We start from the raw sequence: 21940 nt of genomic DNA, 5'->3' as shown, positions 1-21940 counted from the left end.
GACCTTGCTTCTGTGGGTCCTGCACTTCTAGGCGGTTTATGCTAGCCTCAGTGGCTCACTGTGACCCTCCACATAGCCCTTCTCTCTCTAGGGCCAGGATTACAGTCTACTGAGCCCTTTTCATCATAGGCCAGCAAGGACATTGGTGAGAGACGCCCCACGTCCTCTGTGTCCCTCGGAGCTTATTTCAGAACAGTTTAGCCTCCTGGTCCTTCAGGGCCTGACTTCCTCCCAGGAGATTCCCTGTAGTGGTGGGTTAGGGGGAACCTGAGCCCCACCCTCTACTCCGGGTTCCGGCCCAGGGACCCTAATGATAGCAGCTGTTGGCAGCCAACTTTTCATGCCAGAGTAGCTAACATTTCCCAGGGCCACTTCCCACAGCTCTCCTGCTCCTCCTTCTTCACCTTTACCTTAGGGCTCCCTTAATGATGGTTTGGGGTGTCTTCATTAAACCAGCCCTTCAGCCACACTTCTCACTCTGACTCCCTGGCTCTCTTCGGCCTGACTGGAGTGAGCCCTTTTTATAGTATCAGCAGGGCCTTAATTAGAGTCAGGTGGTCACATTAACTTAATGGCCTCACCTGACTCTTTGCAGGTTAATTAGAGTCAATTGTTCTCATTACCAGAGTGGCCCCTGCTCTGGTCAGCCAGGGAACAGAAAACTGTTAATCCAGTGGCCAGTATATCTGCCTTCTGCTATTCTGCTTTACCCAGTTGGCCTGGGTCTATCACAATGGGTATAACCAGTAAGAAAAAGCTATGCCTCAAAGTGATTTCATAGAGAGACACACCAAGGTAGAACCTGACTTCACCAGTGATTTTTCTCAGTATCTGGATCACAGCTGACAATAAGCATTTCTCCAAATTCTAATTCATCAGATAAAAGCTAGAAAGACTTTGCAATAGTGTCATCTAGTGACTTCCAGTAGTGTTATGTAGTCTATTGCTTGTTGTGACAGTACCACAAACTGTAGATTGGAGTGAAGTATGTAAGCAGTACATCAGTTGTCAGTTACTTAGAAGACTGTAATTTCCTTGAAAACACCACTTTGAGAATCTTAAAATATGAGCTTAAATAACAATTTTGAAAATTTATCCTGTTTTAGACACATGTCCTTTGTTCATGTGATTATTATTATTGTTTGTTGTTTTTGCTTTTCAGTTTACATTAATCATTTGGGCAAAAATATCAGTGTAAAAAAAGTTGAAAGAATCCTGGTATGATGTTGCATTCCATATACTGTATGGAAATATGCTTATGAATATGATGTAACTGGAATATGCTTTTTACAAAAGGTCTCTTGTAAGGTATCAGTACAAAGCTTATAATCTACTGAGTGTGTTCATCCTATATGTATGCATGTATCATTCTTGCATCTGAAACTAGAAATATGAAGTAAAACTCTGAGGTCCTATTGTAATTATGCAAAGTGCGGGCCATTAATGGTGGTTTAGAATCTTGATGTCTCCCATTGACTAGGATAATTGGTTGTAAATGGCTCTGTTTACTTGCAAACTTTCCTGTGTAGGTGTGGGCCAGCCCAGGAAGAATTGAAGCTGAGGTCTCATAGGACATGTGATCATGTCCCCTGATACTGGAATCCATCTTAAATCTGGTACTTTTCCATTTAGAAGGAAGGGTGGGAACCCAGAGAGACAAAAGATTCCTGCCTTGTGCCAAAGCTACACAAAGAGGTGGAGCAGGACAAAGGGGGCTGCCAGTCATGAGAAAACCTCTGCTTACCACATGAGATGTCTGCAGGAACTAACAAGGACTGTACCAGGGGAAAGGATTGGGCCCAGACTAGGAAGGCGTCTAGTCTGTGAAAGAAGTTTATCGGAACATCTCTGAGGGTGAGATTTTACTTGTAAACAGTTTCTTAATGTACATCTCTACCCCAATATAATGCTGTCCTCAGGAGCCAAAAAATCTTACTGCATCATAGGTGAAACTGCGTTATATCGAACTTGCTTTGATCGGCCAGAGTGCGCAGCCAACCCCCCACCCCCACCCCCGGCACCGTCCCGGAGTGCTGCTTTACTACATTATATCCGAATTCATGTTATATTAGGTCACATTATATCGGGGTAGAGGTGTATTAAGCTTAGACTTATGTGTTTTTGCTTTATTTTCTTGGTGACTTACTTTGTTCTGTCTGTTATTACTTGAAACAACTTACATCCTACTTTTTATACTTAATAAAATCACTTTTGTTTATTAATGAACCCAGCGTAAGTGATTAATACCTGGGGGAGCAAACAGCTGTGCACATCTCTCTATCAGTGTTATAGAGGGAGGACAATTTATGAGTTTACCCTGTTATAAGCTTTATAGAGAGTAAAATGGATTTATTTGGGGTTTGGATCCCACTGGGGGCTGGGTGTCTGAGTGCTGGAGATAGGAAACCTGCTGAGTGGTTTTTGGTTAAAGTCTGCAGCTTTGGGGGTGTGGACCAGACCTGGGTCTGTGTTGCAGCAGGCTAGTGTATCTGGCTGAACAAGGCAGGGTTCTGGAGTCCCAAGCTGGCAGGGAAAACAGGCTCAGAGGTAATCTTAGCACATCAGGTGATAGTCCCAACGGGGTCCCTGTGACCAAACCCAGCACACCTGATTCATGATATTTTTTAGTGGCACTTTTTCTGCATCACTGCTTTTAAAACCCACCATACTGAGATCCTATATATTGATATAGTTTAAAAATTAATGTTTTGTTTTGAGAGCCAAAGGATCCATTCCCAAAAGCAGAGAATCCTGTGACTTTGTTATCTGCATACTGTAGGACACCCCACCTTTACCCTTTTGTGGGCTCAGGGCAAAACCTGGTCAATTTAAGTATCTATTCTTACCCATCCTCGGCTCAGGGCATACTCTTCTGCGGTTTGCAGGATCTTTTACCAGTGAAAAAACCTTACATAGTAATATCCTTAGCCTCTGTTTATTAACAGTTACCAAAACAGAATCCACACTCTAAGCATACAATGCTCACCACTCCCAATAAAGTAGATGAATTTTTCCTGATGGTCTGTCAGGATCTGTTCATCGGGGGACTTCAGCTACTGCATGGTATGATTGGCAGCATGTTGAGGTCTGGCAGTTCTGATCTTGGGTTGTGTCCTGGAGTTGGTCCCAAAGAACTACCTTTTGGACCCCAGTTTATTTATATAATGAAACTTGAGTCCTGCTTAGCTGTACCTTAACCAATCATTTTAAACTAAAGTACTTGAAACTGTATTTTTCACCAATCTTAGCCCATTATGAAACAATTCTTTAATCATACCCCCACCTTAATTGATTTAAATCTTGTAAAATTGTTTCTGTCTGTTGCATAATTAACCAAAGAACCAAAAAGGAACCATACAAATAAACAATAGAGAAGTTAGGGACCATAAAGTAAAACAATAAAATTGATTTCACGCTCACAACCGTGAAGTGATTCCTTGCCAGACAGAATGCCATCAAACAACGCTTTCTTTAAACATCTTAAGAGATTCCTTGCTTATCGAGTGATGGTGAATACTATTGGGAAGAGAACTTTAACAGCCTGATATTACATTGTTTTGATATAATTTGGATGGAACATGAGGATGTGACTTTCTGCTTCTTGGCTCATGGCTGCTGCTCTCCTACTATGGCTGCAAAAAAGGGTCTCAGACATTACAACATCGCTGATATTCTTTAAATAAAAAAGAGTTGAAACCAGATACCTCATCAGGCACAAATCTCCAATACACGCATTCACACTTGCTTTTTGTCCTTAGTTCCCCACTTGAACCAATCTTTTCAGATTGACCTATTCTATGTAGACTTATACTTCCAAACTAAAACACACCAGTATCTGTCTTTCAAGAATAGGTGCTGATTTGGTGAAATCACAGCAGGAAGTTGTAAATTATGTGTGTGGGGAAAAATAAAAATCCTGCTAACTCAGGAGTGATGGGTGGGGCTAGCCCCAAGTCTTTCCGGTACCCCATACCCACTAAAAATCTCTTGCCGGTACTGCATACTGGAGAGTACCACCCTACTTGCACTACTGCTTCAGGCTCACCTATACTGCCAGATAGGATTCTGAGCAGGGTCATCTGCAAGTGCACAGAGATGGTGGGACTGGGGTGGCTGGGAATCCTTCTAGGGGATGGGCGGAGGTACCTCTCCCTAGGGTCAACATAAGAGATCCTTGCATACGACAAGAGGCCTCGATTCACTGTTTATTTCCCCCAAATCTATCTCTCACCCAGAGTCCAGTCTCCCTCTGCTGCCATGCAGCATCATTTCCTGCACTATCCAGCCTTCAGCCAAGGGACTCAGAACATCCTGGCTACTTTCTGCACCATGCAGGAGGGTTTCTCTTTCTTGGGCCAGCACTGCCACCTGGGCTGTGCCCTGTCTGGGGGAACTGTGGTCACTGCCCCACAGAGCTCAACACCCCACTGGAACACAATTAATGCAGCCAGAGACTAACCATCTAGGCAGGGAGGGAACTGGGCTTCTGTGCACAATGGTGCAGAGCCCACAGCTGGGATCATAAATCTACAGGTGCTTTGGAAGTAATAAGATAGTGGCACTGATGTTTGGGAAGACAGGCACATTTCCTGAGCTCTCTCCTTCTACACTGTTCATCACTTCTGTTGGTATCATTAAGTGACTGCAAGCCCAAAGGTTCCAAGCCAGCAGATATTACAAGCGACTCCATTCAAGGTGTATCTGGACATTATATCCAGGCTGCATTTCAATATTTAACTTTCTTGTTTAAGAGTCTGGGATGATGTACACTCCAGGAAAGAATCAACTGGACAAATTCATTAAATTGGACACTGGAGTTATACCAGGACAAAACCACACAGTCACCACTGAACTGAACTAACCTGATCAAGCAAAACTAGAACCTTTCACAAGAGTTAGTAGAAGAGCAGTTTGCTGCTATTTCTATAAAAAAAGCCAAAGTAGCAATTTAAAAATAAATCAAATCAATTTGGTCCTGTAAATAGTCACCATTTTTTTACAGTTCTGTCTAGAAACACAAAACCAGACAAATAATTCTACTTGACAGCAATTTTGCGTTTTCACCTGCAAGAGCCCCTCGGCATAAAACTACCTTTGAAGTCACAGGGCATTCAGGCCCATGATACTTTTGCACTTCAGACTCCCCAGGGCTTTAATGAGAGCCTTAGTGGCAGACAGAAAGTTAACTATATATTTATTCAATCTATTTAACAGAATTAGGCCCAAATGAAAGCTCTAGTTTTAATTAAATGATAGAAAACAGTCATACATACTCCCTTGAAGTCCTTCACTGTGATTGTTCCATAGAGACCAATTACTAAGGGACCGCTTCTGCCAGGTGTTGTCAGTAGCAGCAAGGACCTGGTTGAAATATCTAGAGGTTCCTCTTGAAATTAACAAACACACTAGCTCAAGTTCGCACCAAGAAGCCTGGGGAAAACTAAATCCTCCTCCTCCTTAGGCACCCTTAACAGGCAAATTTTCTCTCAGCAGACCTCAGTAACTGTGTATGAAACAAAGAAAACTTATAAGAGAAAAAGGAACAGCATTAATATGGGAAACCATAAATCAACTGCATGGTGAATGAATACTAAGGAAAACCCCTGCTGCCACAGTACGTTGGGCAATGTCGTTTACCTCAGTTTCCCCTCCTGCAGATCTGGCAGTCCAATGAACAAATATTCCTTTTGCATACTACTTCCGTCTTTTCCCTCCTGCTGTCCTCCACTCATGGTTTCCAGTCAGAAGTTAGTACTGTTCCCAGGACAGCATCTCTCACAGCCACTGCTGTCTTCAGTCACAATATAAAGGTTGAGTTCTGAGGCTCTATTACATAACCCAGCTCTCAGTGATTCCAGGTCCGGTAGCTGTGAGGTAGAAGATGACTCACTATGGAGCACACTCAGCTATATTATTATACTATCCAACCTTGGCAGAGAAAGACTCAAGCAATTCCTATAATCCCATAACAAAACCCCGATCTTTTTTTTTCATTGGGCTTGCAGAGCACTACCCAGTGATTAGAGACTGAGGTATAGGAAAGGGTAACCCCTTATTTTGGGCATATTCACTACAATGCTTCTTCCCTTTAGTCATGCAATTAGGCAAATAACATTTCATCACCCCTACAGCCAAGATTTGCATTCATTTTAATCCAAAATGGCCAAAAATTATCACATTGGCGAAGTGGGAATCACCCATGCAAATGAGGTCTCTGCTCACTCTCTCTCTTCCTCTAGTTCACCAATAGATGGTGAAGAGGGCTTCTTTTCTCTAAAGTCCTATCCAGATTTATATATGTCCATGGAGAGCCTAGAGTTGGGCTTGCAGAGAGGCTGAGGGTCAGGATTGAGGAGCATCGACAGAGGCGTTTGGGGGTGGTAAGGAGCTCAGGGCTAAGGGGGCGGGGGGGGCTGTGGGTTGAGATAGAGGGGCATTGGCAGAGTTGGTGGGGGGAGCCCAGGGCTGAACTAGTGAAGGGGGTGCGAGCCGCTATTGAGGGCCATAAGCTAAGTTGTGTCTTGGGGGACCCCAGGGCTGGGATAACCAGGGAAAATGCAGATCAGTATTGAGGGGCATCAGCAGAGGTTGCTCTATGTGGCAAGCAGCTGAGTCCAGGGCTGGGTGAGCAAGTAACACTGGGTCAGGATTCAGGGGCATCGGTAAATCTGTGTGGTTGATGAGCCCAGGCTTGGGATGTCTGGGGGATTGTAGGACATGACTGAGGTGCATTGAGGTTGGAACAGGGGATGCTGGTTGTTCTATTCAGGTTTAAGTTGGGAGGCCGATATTCTGTCCTATCAAGAATTGACGGGGGGAGGGTCTCTCCAGGATGTAATTAGGGGAGATGAACTTCATAAATTAGTAGTGTGCACCCCACCACCTAAAATACACCCATGTGTAGTTCCTTCCCTGTGCCTTCATTAGGGGCTTTAGCCCATGCTCTCCCCTCAGCAGATAGGGGAGGGATTCACGGGGATTTTCACCCTCCGCTTGTACTCCCTATTCAGAGAATTTGCTTTGGGTCTCCTGCCACCTGACCCTTCCAGTGTCTGATGTGGATTTGCTGGAGGATTTGCCCATCCTTGGTTGGGAGCAGTCACTGGGTGTTGTTATCCTCTCCTCCCTGTGTAGGAGGAGTGATTCCAGTTGTGTCCAGGAGGCTGAGGATCAAAAGGGAAGGGAGCATGGCATCAGGCCCTGTTCCACTTGTGTCTGCAGGATGGGACAGCTATAGTGGCTGTGTCTGGCAGAGGGGTAAAGGGGCTATAGGAGCAAAAGAGGGCAAAAGCAGGGGAGCCAGGTGCATCAGCTAGAGCACCTGTGTCCAAAGGAGGTGAGGCAGAGGAGGGAAAGGAGTCCAGTTAGGGTCAGTTCCAGCTGCATCCAGGGGATAGGAACAGATAGCTGGGCATTGGGAAGCTTTTGCACTTGTCCTGGGGGATAGGGGAGAGGCACAGCTGGAGCATTTTAACCTCCACCCCCTACAACAGCGAAGCAACAGAGGAGCAAGGTTAATAAACAGTTTATTTGCATTTTACAAGATCAATCTTCTTACATTCTCAATTCATTTGCCATTAAAGTGCTGAAAGATTTTTTTTAAATCAAGATACATTTGTTAACAGAAATTATAACAAATATCAGAAAAGTGGCAGTCACAGATTTTTGCACCATAACTAAGAAAAGTCCTCTCTTATAATACAAATAATGAAACAAATATACGGAGACAACTAAGATGGTGTCAGTCGACTCCAACCCAAAACAGGTTAGTCGTTTATTGGTAAATTCTGTTTTTCTTCATGACATTTATCAAAAGCAACCCGGATTCTCTAGTCTTAAATTAAAGTGGGGTACTTTTCTTACCACCACAACTACCAAAGCTAATAGAAACCACAGTTTTCTGTGATAAACACTCCGTGTCATTTTAAACCCCACATTACAAGGGAAAGTGACATATTTCAGTTGTATCTATATATTTTACAGTGTTTTCAATATATCCATTCTCATTATAGAAATGTAAGCCCTGCAAATAAAAGCCAAAAGGTAATTAAAATGGAAACATTATTTCCATAAACCGACACTGAAAATATCCAGTAAAATGAAAAGGATATCAAAATAGCTTGCTAGTAAACTTAAGCTCTCAGCATTTAATGCACAAACCAAATATCATGAACACAAAGAAACTTTCAAATACATCAGATGAACTGTGGTACAGCTCCAGGGTCACTTGCTTTTAAACTCTCCTCTCTTTTGAGTAGGCAACATGACATCTAACATTTCACTAGGCACCATTCATTTTATTGCTGAGGCTGAAAATATTTCAAGCTATGAAATTTATATACAAACACAGAAGAGATATATATACATACACAGACATATATACACGGACGCTTTACTCTTTCTTTTTGGCAACGGTCAGTTCTACCACTGGCACTCGGAACCCCGCCTTTGTCCCGCTGTCATTACTCGAAGAGGAAGACAGGCGGGGTTTCTGGGACGTTAATGAGACCCCACTCCCTGGCATCTTTCCTGCTTCATCATCACTTCCAGTTACCTCATAAGAACCTTTAGTTTTTGACCCTATCCCTCCAAATGTTCCAAATTTCATCTTGGCCTGCTTTTCTTTCTCTGCTCCTGAGCTGCACTCAAACTCCAAGGTGCCAGTGGGGGTTGACTGGGAGGAATGTTCATCGCTAAAGGAAGATGACCGATGACGTGGCTTTTTGCTTTTAAAAAACGAAAACTTCCCTTTAGGTGAAGTGGCAGCAGCTTCCCCTCCCCCGAGTTCACCCTCCATAGAACCTAGACTTGCCTTGGAACTTTTTAAATCTCCTTTAGATCCTGAAATGGACACTGAGGCTTCCGGTGAGCCAACAATGGTGCCTTTGCCTTTAGGTTTTGAAAAATTAAACTTTGGCATCTTAATTTTAGATTTCTTAAGTTTGACATCTGGCTCTTCAAACTCAGCCTCCACCACACCAGCCTGGAGACTGGCATCTGGCGGAGGGAAGTTAACATCAACCCCTACTTCTCTTCCAGTTACCTCATGCCCTGAAGACACAAATTTAGGCAATTTCATCCTGGGGAATGTCACTTTTCCTGATGCACTATCTAAGTTACTTTGTGGAAAATTCATATCTGTGCCAGGACCTTTGATTCCTACCTTGGGACCTTTCAGACCACCCTCTATCTTTGGTCCAGAAACATAAAGACCCCCTGCAACATCTGGCACATTCATTTCTACATCAAAACCAGAAGATGAAAGCTGTGGCCCTTTGAATTCACCACCTGAATGCTGAATGCCCAAGTGTGGTGCCCCAACATTTACATCAGGAGCTTTCATGTCTCCAGAAATGCCGAAACTTCCTTTGATTTTAGGTTCTTTCAAATTTACGTCAAAATCTGACCCAGAAACTTTTGGTGTTGATATACTGAAGGCAGGACCTGTTAAACTGATATCAGGAGCATTAGTTGCAATACCCATCCCAGAAACCTTCATGCCTTGGGAACCTGAAATGTCACATTTGGGCAGTTTTACTGACGGTATTTGAATATTTCCACCTGAACTTTTGATGCTGATATCTGGTGCTTCCACTCCAACTTTTGGGCCTTTAACATCACCAGCACTATTAACATCACCCTTTAGATTTGGTCCTTTTAAGTTTAAGTCAATGTCGGGTGCAGAGATTTTTGGAGCTGAAACTTGAAGTGGTTGCATTTTAAATGCAGGCCCTTTCAATTCTCCATCAATCCCTGAGCCAGCAAGGTCTCCTTTAATTTGTGGTCCTTCAATACTCACACCCATGTTAGACCCCTCAACATGAGGACTAGAAATGCCAAATTGGGGAAGCTTCAGTGAAGGAAGTTTAATCGTACCTCCTGGACCTTCCAAGTTAACATCTGGTGCATCTATAGCCACTTTTGGGGATTTAATGCCACCAGAAAGATCAAGATCTCCTTTTAACTTTGGTCCTTTCAAATTTACATCAAAATCTGGGGCAGAAATACCTACCGATGGCGTTTTCACTGTAGGCCCTTTGATATCAAGGTCTGGGGCACTGAGATGTACATCCATACCTGGTGCTTTCATGCCCCCCTCAATTTGTGGGGCAGAAAATCCAATGTCCCCTTTCATGTTCAGATCTGCTTGAGGTCCCTCCAAAGTTGGAGATTTAAATTTGGGCATTTTAAGCTTTCCTCCAAAGCCTTTCATATCAACATCTGGTGCATGTATGTCCACCTTTGGACCTTTAGGGTCACTAGAAACATCCAGGTCTCCTTTTAGTTTTGGTCCTTTCAAGTTTACGTCAAAATCAGGTCCAGAGACTTGGGGCATTGAAAGGTTTACTGATGGCATAGTCACCTGAGGTCCCTTCAGTTTTGCATCTACTCCTTCAGTTGCAGGAACACTCATACCTCCTTCAATACTTGGAGCTGATACATCCACGCTTGCTGAGGGCAGCTGCACATCAGCTCCTTCTAAATTCAGACTTGGTTTCCCTATCTTGGGCAGTGAGAACTTGGGAAATTTTAGTTTTCCTTCTGGACCTTCCAGGTCTGCTGTAGGAAGACTGACATCACCTTTTACTTTTGGTCCTTTCAAGTTAATATCAAGATCAGATGCAGAGAATGAAGGAGCAGAAATGTCCACTGAAGGCAGATTCACTGTAGGTCCTTTAAGTTTGATATCAGGGGCATTAATGTTTGTGTCAATACCTGGGAGTCTCAGATCACCTTCCATTTTTGGACCAGCTATATCAATATTTCCACTTGGAAGTCTGACCTTAGGTTTCTTAAGATTGATATCAGGACCTCCAATGTTAACATCAGGAAGATTTGCGCTGATACTGGGGGTTGTAATGTCAAGGCCTGGTGACTTTATATCACCTTTGATACCTGGTGTGGAAACCTCCAAATCGGGTGCTTTAAATTCTCCTTCCATTTTAGGAACTGTCACAGAAGCATCAGCTTTGAACTTTGGTGATTTAATATCAAACTCAACATCTGGAAAAGAGATTTTCCCAAACATTGGCTTCTTTCCTTTCGGGGATTTGACATTAATATCTCCTTTTATTGTTGCCTCTGGACCAGTTACATTGAGATCTAAATCAGGAGATTTCAAATTTGCATCTATCTCACCACTGGGTAGATTCATATCAAATCCACCCTTCTTTCCTTTAATTTTAGGGCCACTCATATGAAGTTTAGGCATTTTAAATTTGCTTTTTTTTCCTTTGCCAGAAATGCCAATATCAGGAGACTCCACATTCAGTTCACCTTCCGGGACAGCAATATCCACGTCAGGAGATTTGATTTCTGCCTTAGGACTTTTAATTCCAAACCCAAATTTTGGTTTCTTAAATTTGGGAAGTTTAACATTTCCCTCAAGGCCCTCAGTGGCCACATCTGGACACTCAACATCAAGCTCAGGACTTCTAATCCCAAATTCTGGGCCTTTGATATCAACTTCAGGACCTTTAAGATTACCCTCAATCTTGGGAACAGAAACATCGAAGTCCCCCTTCATTTTATGACCTTTCAAATTTAAATCAATGTCTGGCATTGAGATTTTGGGTGTCTTAAAGTGCATCTCAGGCATCTTAAATTTTGGCCCTTTCAGTTTTCCTTCTGGACCTTCAATGTTCAAATCAGGAGTGCCAATATCTATCTTAGGACCTGAAATATCAACCTCTCCCTTTGGAAGACTTACATCCACATCCGGGCCTTCCCCTTTGAACCCAGGAGTACTGAATTTAGGCAGCTTCATTTTGGGTAATTTCAGTTTTCCTTCAGGGCCATGAATATTGATGTCTGGTGCATCAATGTCCACTTTGGGACCTTTGATATCAAATTCAGGACCTTTCAAATCACCCTCTATTTTTGGACCAGAAAGATCTATGTCTCCTTTCAGTTTAGGTGCCTTTAGATTCAGGTCTACATCTGGCATGGAGATTTTAGGGGCCTTGATGTGCATTTCAGGCATCTTAAATTTGGGAGTTTTCAGTTTTCCTTCTGGCCCTTCAATGTTGATATTAGGTGCATCTATGTCCAATTTGGGGCCTTTAATATCAATTTCAGGACCTTTCAAATCACCTTCTAACTTTGGAACAGAAACATCCATGTCTCCCTTCAGTTTAGGCCCCTTTAAACTCAAGTCAAAATCTGGCATGGAGATTTTGGGTGCTTTAATATGCATTTCTGGCATCTTAAATTTAGGACCTTTCAGTTTTCCTTCTGGACCGTCAAAGTCAAGATCAGGAACATCAACAGACATTTTGGGGGATTTAATGTCTATGTCTGGACCTTTTAAATCACCTTCTATCTTAGGGACAGAAACATCCATGTCTCCTTTAATTTTAGGACCTTTTAAGTTTAAATCAAAGTCTGGCATGGAGATTTTAGGTGCCTTGATATTCATTTCAGGCATCTTGAATTTGGGGCCTTTCCATTTCCCATCTGGACCTTCAATCTCCACATCAGGGACGTCTATGTCCACTTTGGGACCTTTGATATCAACTTCTGGGCCTTTCAAATCCCCTTCTAATTTTGGTACAGAAACATCCACATCTCCCTTCAGTTTAGGACCTTTCAAATTCAAATCAATGTCTGGCATGGAGATTTTAGGAACATTGAAATGCATGTCAGGCATCTTAAATTTGGGACCTTTCAGTTTTCCTTCTGGCCCTTCAAAATCCAAATCAGGAGCATCAATGTCTACTTTTGGACCTGAGAGATCAATCTCCCCTTTCGGAAGGCTTACATCCACGTCTGGTCCCTCCCCTTTGAATCCAGGCATGCCAAACTTGGGCATTTTGAATTTGGGCATTTTGAGTTTACCCTCTGGGCCATGAATATCCACATCTGGTGCATCAATGTCAACTTTGGGGACTTTGATATCAAAATCAGGACCTTTCAAATCCCCTTCTAGCTTTGGTACAGAAACATCCACATCCCCCTTCACTTTAGGGCCTTTCAAATTTAAATCAATGTCTGGCATTGAGATTTTAGGAACATTGAAATGCATTTCAGGCATCTTAAATTTGGGACCTTTCAGTTTTCCTTCTGGCCCTTCAAAATCCAAATCAGGAGCATCAATCTCCCCTTTTGGAAGGCTTACATCCACGTCTGGACCCTCCCCTTTGAACCCAGGCATTCCAAATTTGGGCATTTTGAATTTAGGCATTTTGAGTTTACCCTCTGGGCCATGAAGATCCACATCTGGTGCATCAATGTCAACTTTGGGGGCTTTGATATCAAAATCAGGACCTTTCAAATCCCCTTCCAGTTTAGGGCCAGAAACATCCACATCCCCCTTAAATTTAGGACCATTCAAATTAAAATCAAAATCTGGCATGGAGATTTTAGGTGCATTAAAATGCATATCAGGCATCTTAAATTTAGGGCCTTTCCATTTACCATCAGGACCTTCAATATCAAAATCAGGAGCATCAATGTCCACTTTGGGACCTTTGATATCAAACTCAGGCCCTTTCAAATCCCCTTCTAGCTTTGGTACAGAAACATCCACATCCCCCTTCACTTTAGGTCCTTTCAAATTAAAGTCAACGTCAGGCATGGAGATTTTAGGTGCCTTGATGTGCATTTCAGGCATCTTAAATTTGGGGCCTTTCCATTTTCCTTCAGGACCTTCAATATCAAGATCTGGAGCATCAATGTCCACTTTGGGACCTTTGATATCAAACTCAGGCCCTTTCAAATCCCCTTCTAGCTTTGGTACAGAAACATCCACATCCCCCTTCACTTTAGGGCCTTTCAAATTAAAGTCGATGTCTGGCATGGAGATTTTAGGTGCCTTGATGTGCATTTCAGGCATCTTAAATTTGGGGCCTTTCCATTTTCCTTCAGGACCTTCAATATCAAGATCTGGAGCATCAATGTCCACTTTGGGACCTTTGATATCAAACTCAGGCCCTTTCAAATCCCCTTCTAGCTTTGGTACAGAAACATCCACATCCCCCTTCACTTTAGGTCCTTTCAAGTTCAAATCAAAATCTGGCATGGAGATTTTAGGTGCTTTAAAATGCATATCAGGCATCTTAAATTTGGGACCTTTCCATTTGCCTTCTGGGCCTTCAATCTCCACATCAGGGACATCTATATCCACTTTAGGGCCTTTGATATCGACTTCAGGGCCTTTCAAATCCCCTTCTAGTTTTGGTACAGAAACATCCACATCTCCCTTCAATTTAGGGCCTTTCAAATTTAAATCAATGTCTGGCATTGAGATTTTAGGAACATTGAAATGCATTTCAGGCATCTTAAATTTGGGGCCTTTCACTTTTCCATCAGGAGCTTCAATTTCCAAATCTGGAGTATCAATGTCTATCTTGGGACCTGAAACATTCACCTCCCCTTTTGGAAGTTTTACATCCATATCTGGTCCCTCTCCTTTCAACCCAGGTGTTCCAAATTTAGGCATTTTCAATTTGGGCATTTTGAGTTTACCCTCTGGGCCATGAATATCAACGTCTGGTGCACTGATGTCTATTTGGGGACTTTTGAGGTCAACTTCAGGCCCTTTTAAATCCCCTTCTAGCTTTGGGCCAGAAACATCTAGGTCTCCTTTCAGTTTAGGCCCTTTCAGATTTAACTCCACATCTGGCATTGACACTTTAGGTGATGAAATACTTAGGAAAGGCATTTTAAATTTAGATCCTTTTGCTTTCCCCTGAATGTCCACATCTGGAGCACTCACATCCACCTTTGGTCCAGAAATATCAATATCAGATTTCTTAAGTTTCACATCCACATCAGGGCTTTGAACTTTAGGGCCAGAAAAACTAAATTTAGGAAGTTTAAATCTTGATTTTTTTGTCTTTCCTTCTATATCAAGTTTTGGAGCCTCAAGATCAATATCTGGTCCTTTGACTTCAACTTTGGGACCTTTCAAATCACCACCTACTTTAGGAAGAGAAACATCCACATCTCCCTTCAGTTTAGGGCCTTTCAAATTTAAATCGATATCTGGCATGGAAATTTTAGGAACATTAAAATGCATTTCAGGCTTCTTAAATTTAGGACCTTTCAGTTTTCCTTCTGGCCCCTCAATTTCCAAATCAGGAGCATCAATGTCTACTTTTGGACCTGAGAGATCAATCTCCCCTTTCGGAAGACTTACATCCATGTCTGGTCCCTCCCCTTTGAATCCAGGCATTCCAAATTTGGGCATTTTGAATTTAGGCATTTTGAGTTTACCCTCTGGGCCATGAAGATCCACATCTGGTGCATCAAGGTCAATTTTAGGGCCTTTGATGTCAAACTCAGGCCCCTTCAAATCACCCTCAATCTTTGGAACAGACACATCCACATCTCCCTTCAGTTTAGGACCTTTCAAGTGTAAATCAACATCTGGCATGGAGATTTTAGGTGCCTTGATGTGCATCTCAGGCATTTTGAATTTAGGACCTTTCCATTTCCCATCAGGGCCTTCAATCTCCACATCCGGGGCATCTATATCCAATTTAGGCCCTTTAATATCAACCTCAGGGCCTTTCAAATCCCCTTCTAGTTTCGGAACAGAAACATCCACATCCCCCTTCACTTTAGGGCCTTTCAAATTAAAGTCGATGTCTGGCATGGAGATTTTAGGTGCCTTGATGTGCATTTCAGGCATCTTAAATTTGGGGCCTTTCCATTTTCCTTCAGGACCTTCAATATCAAGATCTGGAGCATCAATGTCCACTTTGGGACCTTTGATATCAAACTCAGGCCCTTTCAAATCCCCTTCTAGCTTTGGTACAGAAACATCCACATCCCCCTTCACTTTAGGTCCTTTCAAGTTCAAATCAAAATCTGGCATGGAGATTTTAGGTGCTTTAAAATGCATATCAGGCATCTTAAATTTGGGACCTTTCCATTTGCCTTCTGGGCCTTCAATCTCCACATCAGGGACATCTATATCCACTTTAGGGCCTTTGATATCGACTTCAGGGCCTTTCAAATCCCCTTCTAGTTTTGGTACAGAAACATCCACATCTCCCTTCAATTTAGGGCCTTTCAAATTTAAATCAATGTCTGGCATTGAGATTTTAGGAACATTGAAATGCATTTCAGGCATCTTAAATTTGGGGCCTTTCACTTTTCCATCAGGAGCTTCAATTTCCAAATCTGGAGTATCAATGTCTATCTTGGGACCTGAAACATTCACCTCCCCTTTTGGAAGTTTTACATCCATATCTGGTCCCTCTCCTTTCAACCCAGGTGTTCCAAATTTAGGCATTTTCAATTTGGGCATTTTGAGTTTACCCTCTGGGCCATGAATATCAACGTCTGGTGCACTGATGTCTATTTGGGGACTTTTGAGGTCAACTTCAGGCCCTTTTAAATCCCCTTCTAGCTTTGGGCCAGAAACATCTAGGTCTCCTTTCAGTTTAGGCCCTTTCAGATTTAACTCCACATCTGGCATTGACACTTTAGGTGATGAAATACTTAGGAAAGGCATTTTAAATTTAGATCCTTTTGCTTTCCCCTGAATGTCCACATCTGGAGCACTCACATCCACCTTTGGTCCAGAAATATCAATATCAGATTTCTTAAGTTTCACATCCACATCAGGGCTTTGAACTTTAGGGCCAGAAAAACTAAATTTAGGAAGTTTAAATCTTGATTTTTTTGTCTTTCCTTCTATATCAAGTTTTGGAGCCTCAAGATCAATATCTGGTCCTTTGACTTCAACTTTGGGACCTTTCAAATCACCACCTACTTTAGGAAGAGAAACATCCACATCTCCCTTCAGTTTAGGGCCTTTCAAATTTAAATCGATATCTGGCATGGAAATTTTAGGAACATTAAAATGCATTTCAGGCTTCTTAAATTTAGGACCTTTCAGTTTTCCTTCTGGCCCCTCAATTTCCAAATCAGGAGCATCAATGTCTACTTTTGGACCTGAGAGATCAATCTCCCCTTTCGGAAGACTTACATCCATGTCTGGTCCCTCCCCTTTGAATCCAGGCATTCCAAATTTGGGCATTTTGAATTTAGGCATTTTGAGTTTACCCTCTGGGCCATGAAGATCCACATCTGGTGCATCAAGGTCAATTTTAGGGCCTTTGATGTCAAACTCAGGCCCCTTCAAATCACCCTCAATCTTTGGAACAGACACATCCACATCTCCCTTCAGTTTAGGACCTTTCAAGTGTAAATCAACATCTGGCATGGAGATTTTAGGTGCCTTGATGTGCATCTCAGGCATTTTGAATTTAGGACCTTTCCATTTCCCATCAGGGCCTTCAATCTCCACATCCGGGGCATCTATATCCAATTTAGGCCCTTTAATATCAACCTCAGGGCCTTTCAAATCCCCTTCTAGTTTCGGAACAGAAACATCCACATCCCCCTTCACTTTAGGGCCTTTCAAATTAAAGTCGATGTCTGGCATGGAGATTTTAGGTGCCTTGATGTGCATTTCAGGCATCTTAAATTTGGGGCCTTTCCATTTTCCTTCAGGACCTTCAATATCAAGATCTGGAGCATCAATGTCCACTTTGGGACCTTTGATTTCAAACTCAGGCCCTTTCAAATCCCCTTCTAGCTTTGGTACAGAAACATCCACATCCCCCTTCACTTTAGATCCTTTCAGGTTCAAATCAAAATCTGGCATGGAGATTTTAGGTGCCTTGACATGCATGTCAGGCATCTTAAATTTGGGTCCTTTCAGCTTTCCCTCTGGACCTTCAATGTTCAAATCTGGGGCATCTATGTCTACCGTGGGCCCAGAAATATCCACATCCCCCTTCGGAAGTTTTACATCCACATCAGGGCCTTCGCCTTTGAACCCAGGCATGCCAAATTTGGGCATTTTGAATTTAGGCATCTTGAGTTTACCCTCTGGGCCGTGAATATCCATATCTGGTGCATCAATGTCAACTTTGGGGCCTTGGAGATGAAATTCAGGCCCCCTCAAGTCACCTTCCAGGTTTGGAACAGAAACATCCACATCCCCCTTCAGTTTAGGACCTTTCACATTCAAATCAATGTCTGGCATGGAGATTTTAGGCGCCTTGATGTGCATTTCAGGCATCTTAAATTTAGGACCTTTCAGCCTTCCTTCAGGACCTTCAACGTCCAACTGCGGAGCATCAATGTCTATCTTGGGACCAGAAATATCCATCTCCCCTTTTGGAATCTTCACATCCACCTCTGGTCCCTCTCCTTTGAACCCAGGCATGCTGAATTTGGGCATTTTGAATTTGGGCATTCTGAATTTACCATCTGGGCCATGAATATCCACATCTGGTGCATCAATATCAACCTTGGGACCTTTGATATCAAAATCAGGACCTTTCAAATTTCCTTCAAATTTAGGAGCTGAGATATCAACTTCCCCTTTTATTTTAGGGGCTTTTAAATTCAGATCTACATCAGGAACAGAGATTTTTGGGGCCTTGATGTGCATTTCAGGCATTTTAAATTTGGGACCTTTCATTTTTCCTTCTGGCCCATCAATGCCGATGTCCGGTGCATCAACATCCAGTTTGGGGCCTTTCATGTCAATCTCAGGTCCTTTCAAGTCACCTTCTATCTTTGGGACAGAAACATCCAAGTCTCCCTTCAGTTTGGGCCCTTTCAAATTTAAGTCCACATCTGGCATGGATATTTTTGATGGTGACATTTTCCAAGAAGGCATTGAGAATTTCGGCCCTTTCAGTTTTCCTTCAGGACACTCAAGATCCATATCAGGTGCCTCAATGTCTAATTTTGGCCCTTTAATATCAATTTCAGGTCCTGTCAAATCACCTTCTATCTTTGGAACAGTAACATCCATCTCCCCCTTCATTTTCGGTGCCTTGAGATTCAAGTCTACATCCGGCATGGAGATTTTAGGTGCTTTAATATTTAATTTAGGCATTTTAAATTTAGGTCCTTTCCATTTGCCTTCTGGGCCTTCAAGGTCCAGCTCTGGAGCCTCTATATCTACCTTGGGAGCTGAAATATCAACCTCTCCCTTTGGCACTTTTACATCTATATCAGGTCCTTCAAGTTTAGTGCCTGACACATTAAATTGAGGCATCTTCATTTTGGGCATTTTCAGTTTTCCACCTGAACCCTGCAGCTCAATATCTGGTGCATTAATATCTATTGAGGGGGCATTGATGTCAACATCAGGACCTTTCAAATCACCTTCTAGCTTTGGAATAGAAACATCCACGTCTCCTTTTAGATTGGGACCTTTCAAATTTAGGTCAATGTCTGGCATGGAGATTTTAGGGGTCTTGATGTGCATTTCAGGCATCTTAAATTTGGGACCTTTTATTTTTCCTTCTGGTCCTTCAATGTCCAAACCTGGAGCATCAATATCCATTTTGGGACCACAAATATCCACCTGTCCCTTAGGGAGTTTCACATCCATGTCAGGACCCTCTCCCTTGAAGCCAGGCATGCCAAACTTTGGAAACTTCATTTTTGGCATTTTCAATTTGGCTTCTGGACATTCAAGGTCAACATCAGGAACATCAGTGTCAACTTTGGGCCCCTTAATGTCAATGCTGGGTCCTTTAAAATCACCTCCCATCTTTGGAACAGAAACATCCATTTCTCCTTTCAGTTTAGGTGCCTTTAGATTCAGATCAACATCTGGCATGGAGATTTTAGGGGCCTTGATATTCATTTTAGGCATCCTAAATTTGGGGCCTTTCAGTTTGCCTTCTGGACATTCCAAGTCCATATCAGGCACATCAATATCCATTTGGGGACCTTCAATATCAATTTGAGGCCCCTTAACGTCAATGCTGGGTCCTTTCAAATCACCTTCTATCTTTGGAACAGAGATATCCACATCTCCTTTGAGTTTAGATGCCTTCAAACCTAGGTCCACATCTGGCATGGAGACTTTGGGTGTCTGAATATTTAGCTCAGGCAGTTTAAACTTTGGACCTTTCACTTTACCTTCTGGCCCTTCAGTGTCTAAACTTGGGGTATCAATGTTCACTTTGGGACCGGAAATATCCACATCCCCTTTTGGAAATGTTATATCCATGTCTGGTCCCTCCCCTTTCAGCCCAGGTACACCAAATTTAGGCATTTTCAGTTTAGGCATTTTCAGTTTACTGTCTGGGCCGTGAATATCCACATCGGGTGCATCAATATCCACTTTGGGGCCTTTAATGTCAATTCCAGGAGCTTTCAATTCCCTTTCCAGCTTTGGAACAGAAACATCTACATCTCCCTTCAGCTTAGGGCCCTTCAGATTCAGGTCAATGTCTGGCATGGAGATTTTAGGGGTCTTGATGTGCATTTCAGGCATCTTAAATTTGGGACCTTTCAGGTGTCCTTCAGGCCCTTCAATGTTCAAACCTGGAGCATCTATATCTATCCTGGGACCAGAAATATCCACCTCTCCCTTTGGAAGTGCTATATCCACATCTGGTCCCTCCCCTTTCAGCCTGGTACAACCAAATTAGCATTTTCAGTAGGCATTTCAGTTTGCCATCTGGGCCATGAATATCCACTACTGGTGCATCAATGTCAACTTTGGGACTTTTAAGATCAAATTCAGGACCTTTCAAATCACCTTGTATCTTCGGAACAGCAACATCCACATCTCCCTTCGGTTAGGACCTTTCAAGTGTAATCAACATCTGGCATGGAGATTTTAGGGTCTTAAGTGCATTTCAGGCATCTTAAATTGGGACCTTTCAGTTTCCCTCTGGCCCTCCAAAATCCAAATCAGGAGCATCAATCTCCCCTTTCGGAAGGCTTACATCCACGTCTGGTCCCTCCCCTTTGAACCCAGGCATTCCAAACTTGGGCATTTTGAATTTGGGCATTTTGAATTACCTTCTGGGCCATGAATATCCACATCTGGCTCATTCATGTCCACTTTCGGACCTTTAATGTCAATTCCAGAGCTTTCAACTTCCCCTTCCAGCTTTGGCACTGAAAATCCCACATCTCCTTTCAGCTTGGGCCTTCAGATTCAAGTCAATGTCTGGCATGGAATTTAGGGGTCTTGATGTGCATTTCAGGCATCTTAAATTTGGACCTTTTAGTACTCCCTTGGGTCTTACAACATCCAACCAGGAGCATCAATTGTGTACCTCGGACCGGAAAATCCAGCTCCCCCTTTGGAGTGTTACATCCAGTCTTGGTCCCTCCCTTTCACCCAGGCACGCTGAATTTTGGCATTTTCAGTTTAGGGCATTTCAGTATTTACATCTGGGCCATGAATATCCACATCTGGTGCATCAATATCCACTTAGGGCCTTTAATGTCATTTCCAGGAGCTTTCAACTCCCTTCCAGCTTTGGCACTGAAACATCCACATCTCCTTCAGCTTAGGACCTCTAAGATTCAGGTCGATTCTGGCATGGAGATTTTAGGGGTCTTGATGTGCATTTCAGGCATCATTAAATTTGGGATCTGTCAGGTGTCCTTCTGGCACTGATGTCAATGTCAGGAGCATTCTATATCTAGCTTGGGGCCTTTTATGTCAATCTGAGTCCCTTCAAGTCACCTCCTATTTGTGGGACGGAAACATCCATGTCTCCCTTCACTTTAGGCCCTTTCAGATTCACATCCACATCCGGCATGGATACTTTTTGATGGTGACATTTTCCAAGAAGGCATTGAGAACTTGGGCCTTTCAGCTGACCTTCAGCGACTTTCAAGGTCAAATGCCAGGAGCGTCAATGTCTATTCTGGGGCCTTTAATATCCACAGTGGGTCTTTCAGATCCCCTTCAATCCTTGGCCCTGAAATACCACATCTCCCTTCCAGCTTGGGGGCTTTTAGATTCATGTCCACATCTGGCATGGAATTTTGGTGTTTGATGTGCATTTCAGGCACTTAAATTTGGACTTTAGTTCCCTTGGGTCCTCAACGTCCAATACTAGGAGCAATCAGTTTGTACCTTCGGACGGAAAATCCAGCTCCCCCTTTGGAAGTGTTACTACACCACTTGGTCCCACTTTCAACCACCAGG

The 21940-nt window shown here is 42.9% G+C and overlaps 1 protein-coding gene across 1 annotated transcript in view; it reads right to left on the bottom strand.

The window, feature by feature from the left end:
- Positions 1-7509: 7509 nt before the first annotated feature.
- AHNAK (AHNAK nucleoprotein) overlaps positions 7510-21940 on the bottom strand; it is a 36929-nt gene continuing 22498 nt past the window's right edge. Inside the window, 22 exon segments of the mRNA XM_075061331.1 lie at positions 7510-20417; positions 20419-20569; positions 20572-20589; positions 20592-20617; positions 20619-20645; positions 20647-20794; positions 20797-20927; positions 20929-20958; positions 20960-20996; positions 20999-21034; positions 21037-21069; positions 21072-21165; positions 21167-21213; positions 21216-21251; positions 21254-21289; positions 21292-21321; positions 21324-21363; positions 21365-21398; positions 21400-21557; positions 21559-21630; positions 21632-21684; positions 21687-21775. Coding sequence (XP_074917432.1) covers positions 8393-20417; positions 20419-20569; positions 20572-20589; positions 20592-20617; positions 20619-20645; positions 20647-20794; positions 20797-20927; positions 20929-20958; positions 20960-20996; positions 20999-21034; positions 21037-21069; positions 21072-21165; positions 21167-21213; positions 21216-21251; positions 21254-21289; positions 21292-21321; positions 21324-21363; positions 21365-21398; positions 21400-21557; positions 21559-21630; positions 21632-21684; positions 21687-21775 — 13351 coding nt within the window. The 3' untranslated portion in view covers positions 7510-8392.

Source organism: Chelonoidis abingdonii, unplaced genomic scaffold (assembly GCF_003597395.2).
Source record: "Chelonoidis abingdonii isolate Lonesome George unplaced genomic scaffold, CheloAbing_2.0 scaffold0008, whole genome shotgun sequence".
NCBI classification, from domain to species: domain Eukaryota; kingdom Metazoa; phylum Chordata; order Testudines; family Testudinidae; genus Chelonoidis; species Chelonoidis abingdonii.
The sequence above is the reverse complement of the archived record's forward strand: the minus strand, read 5'-3'. Positions and strand labels throughout refer to the sequence as shown.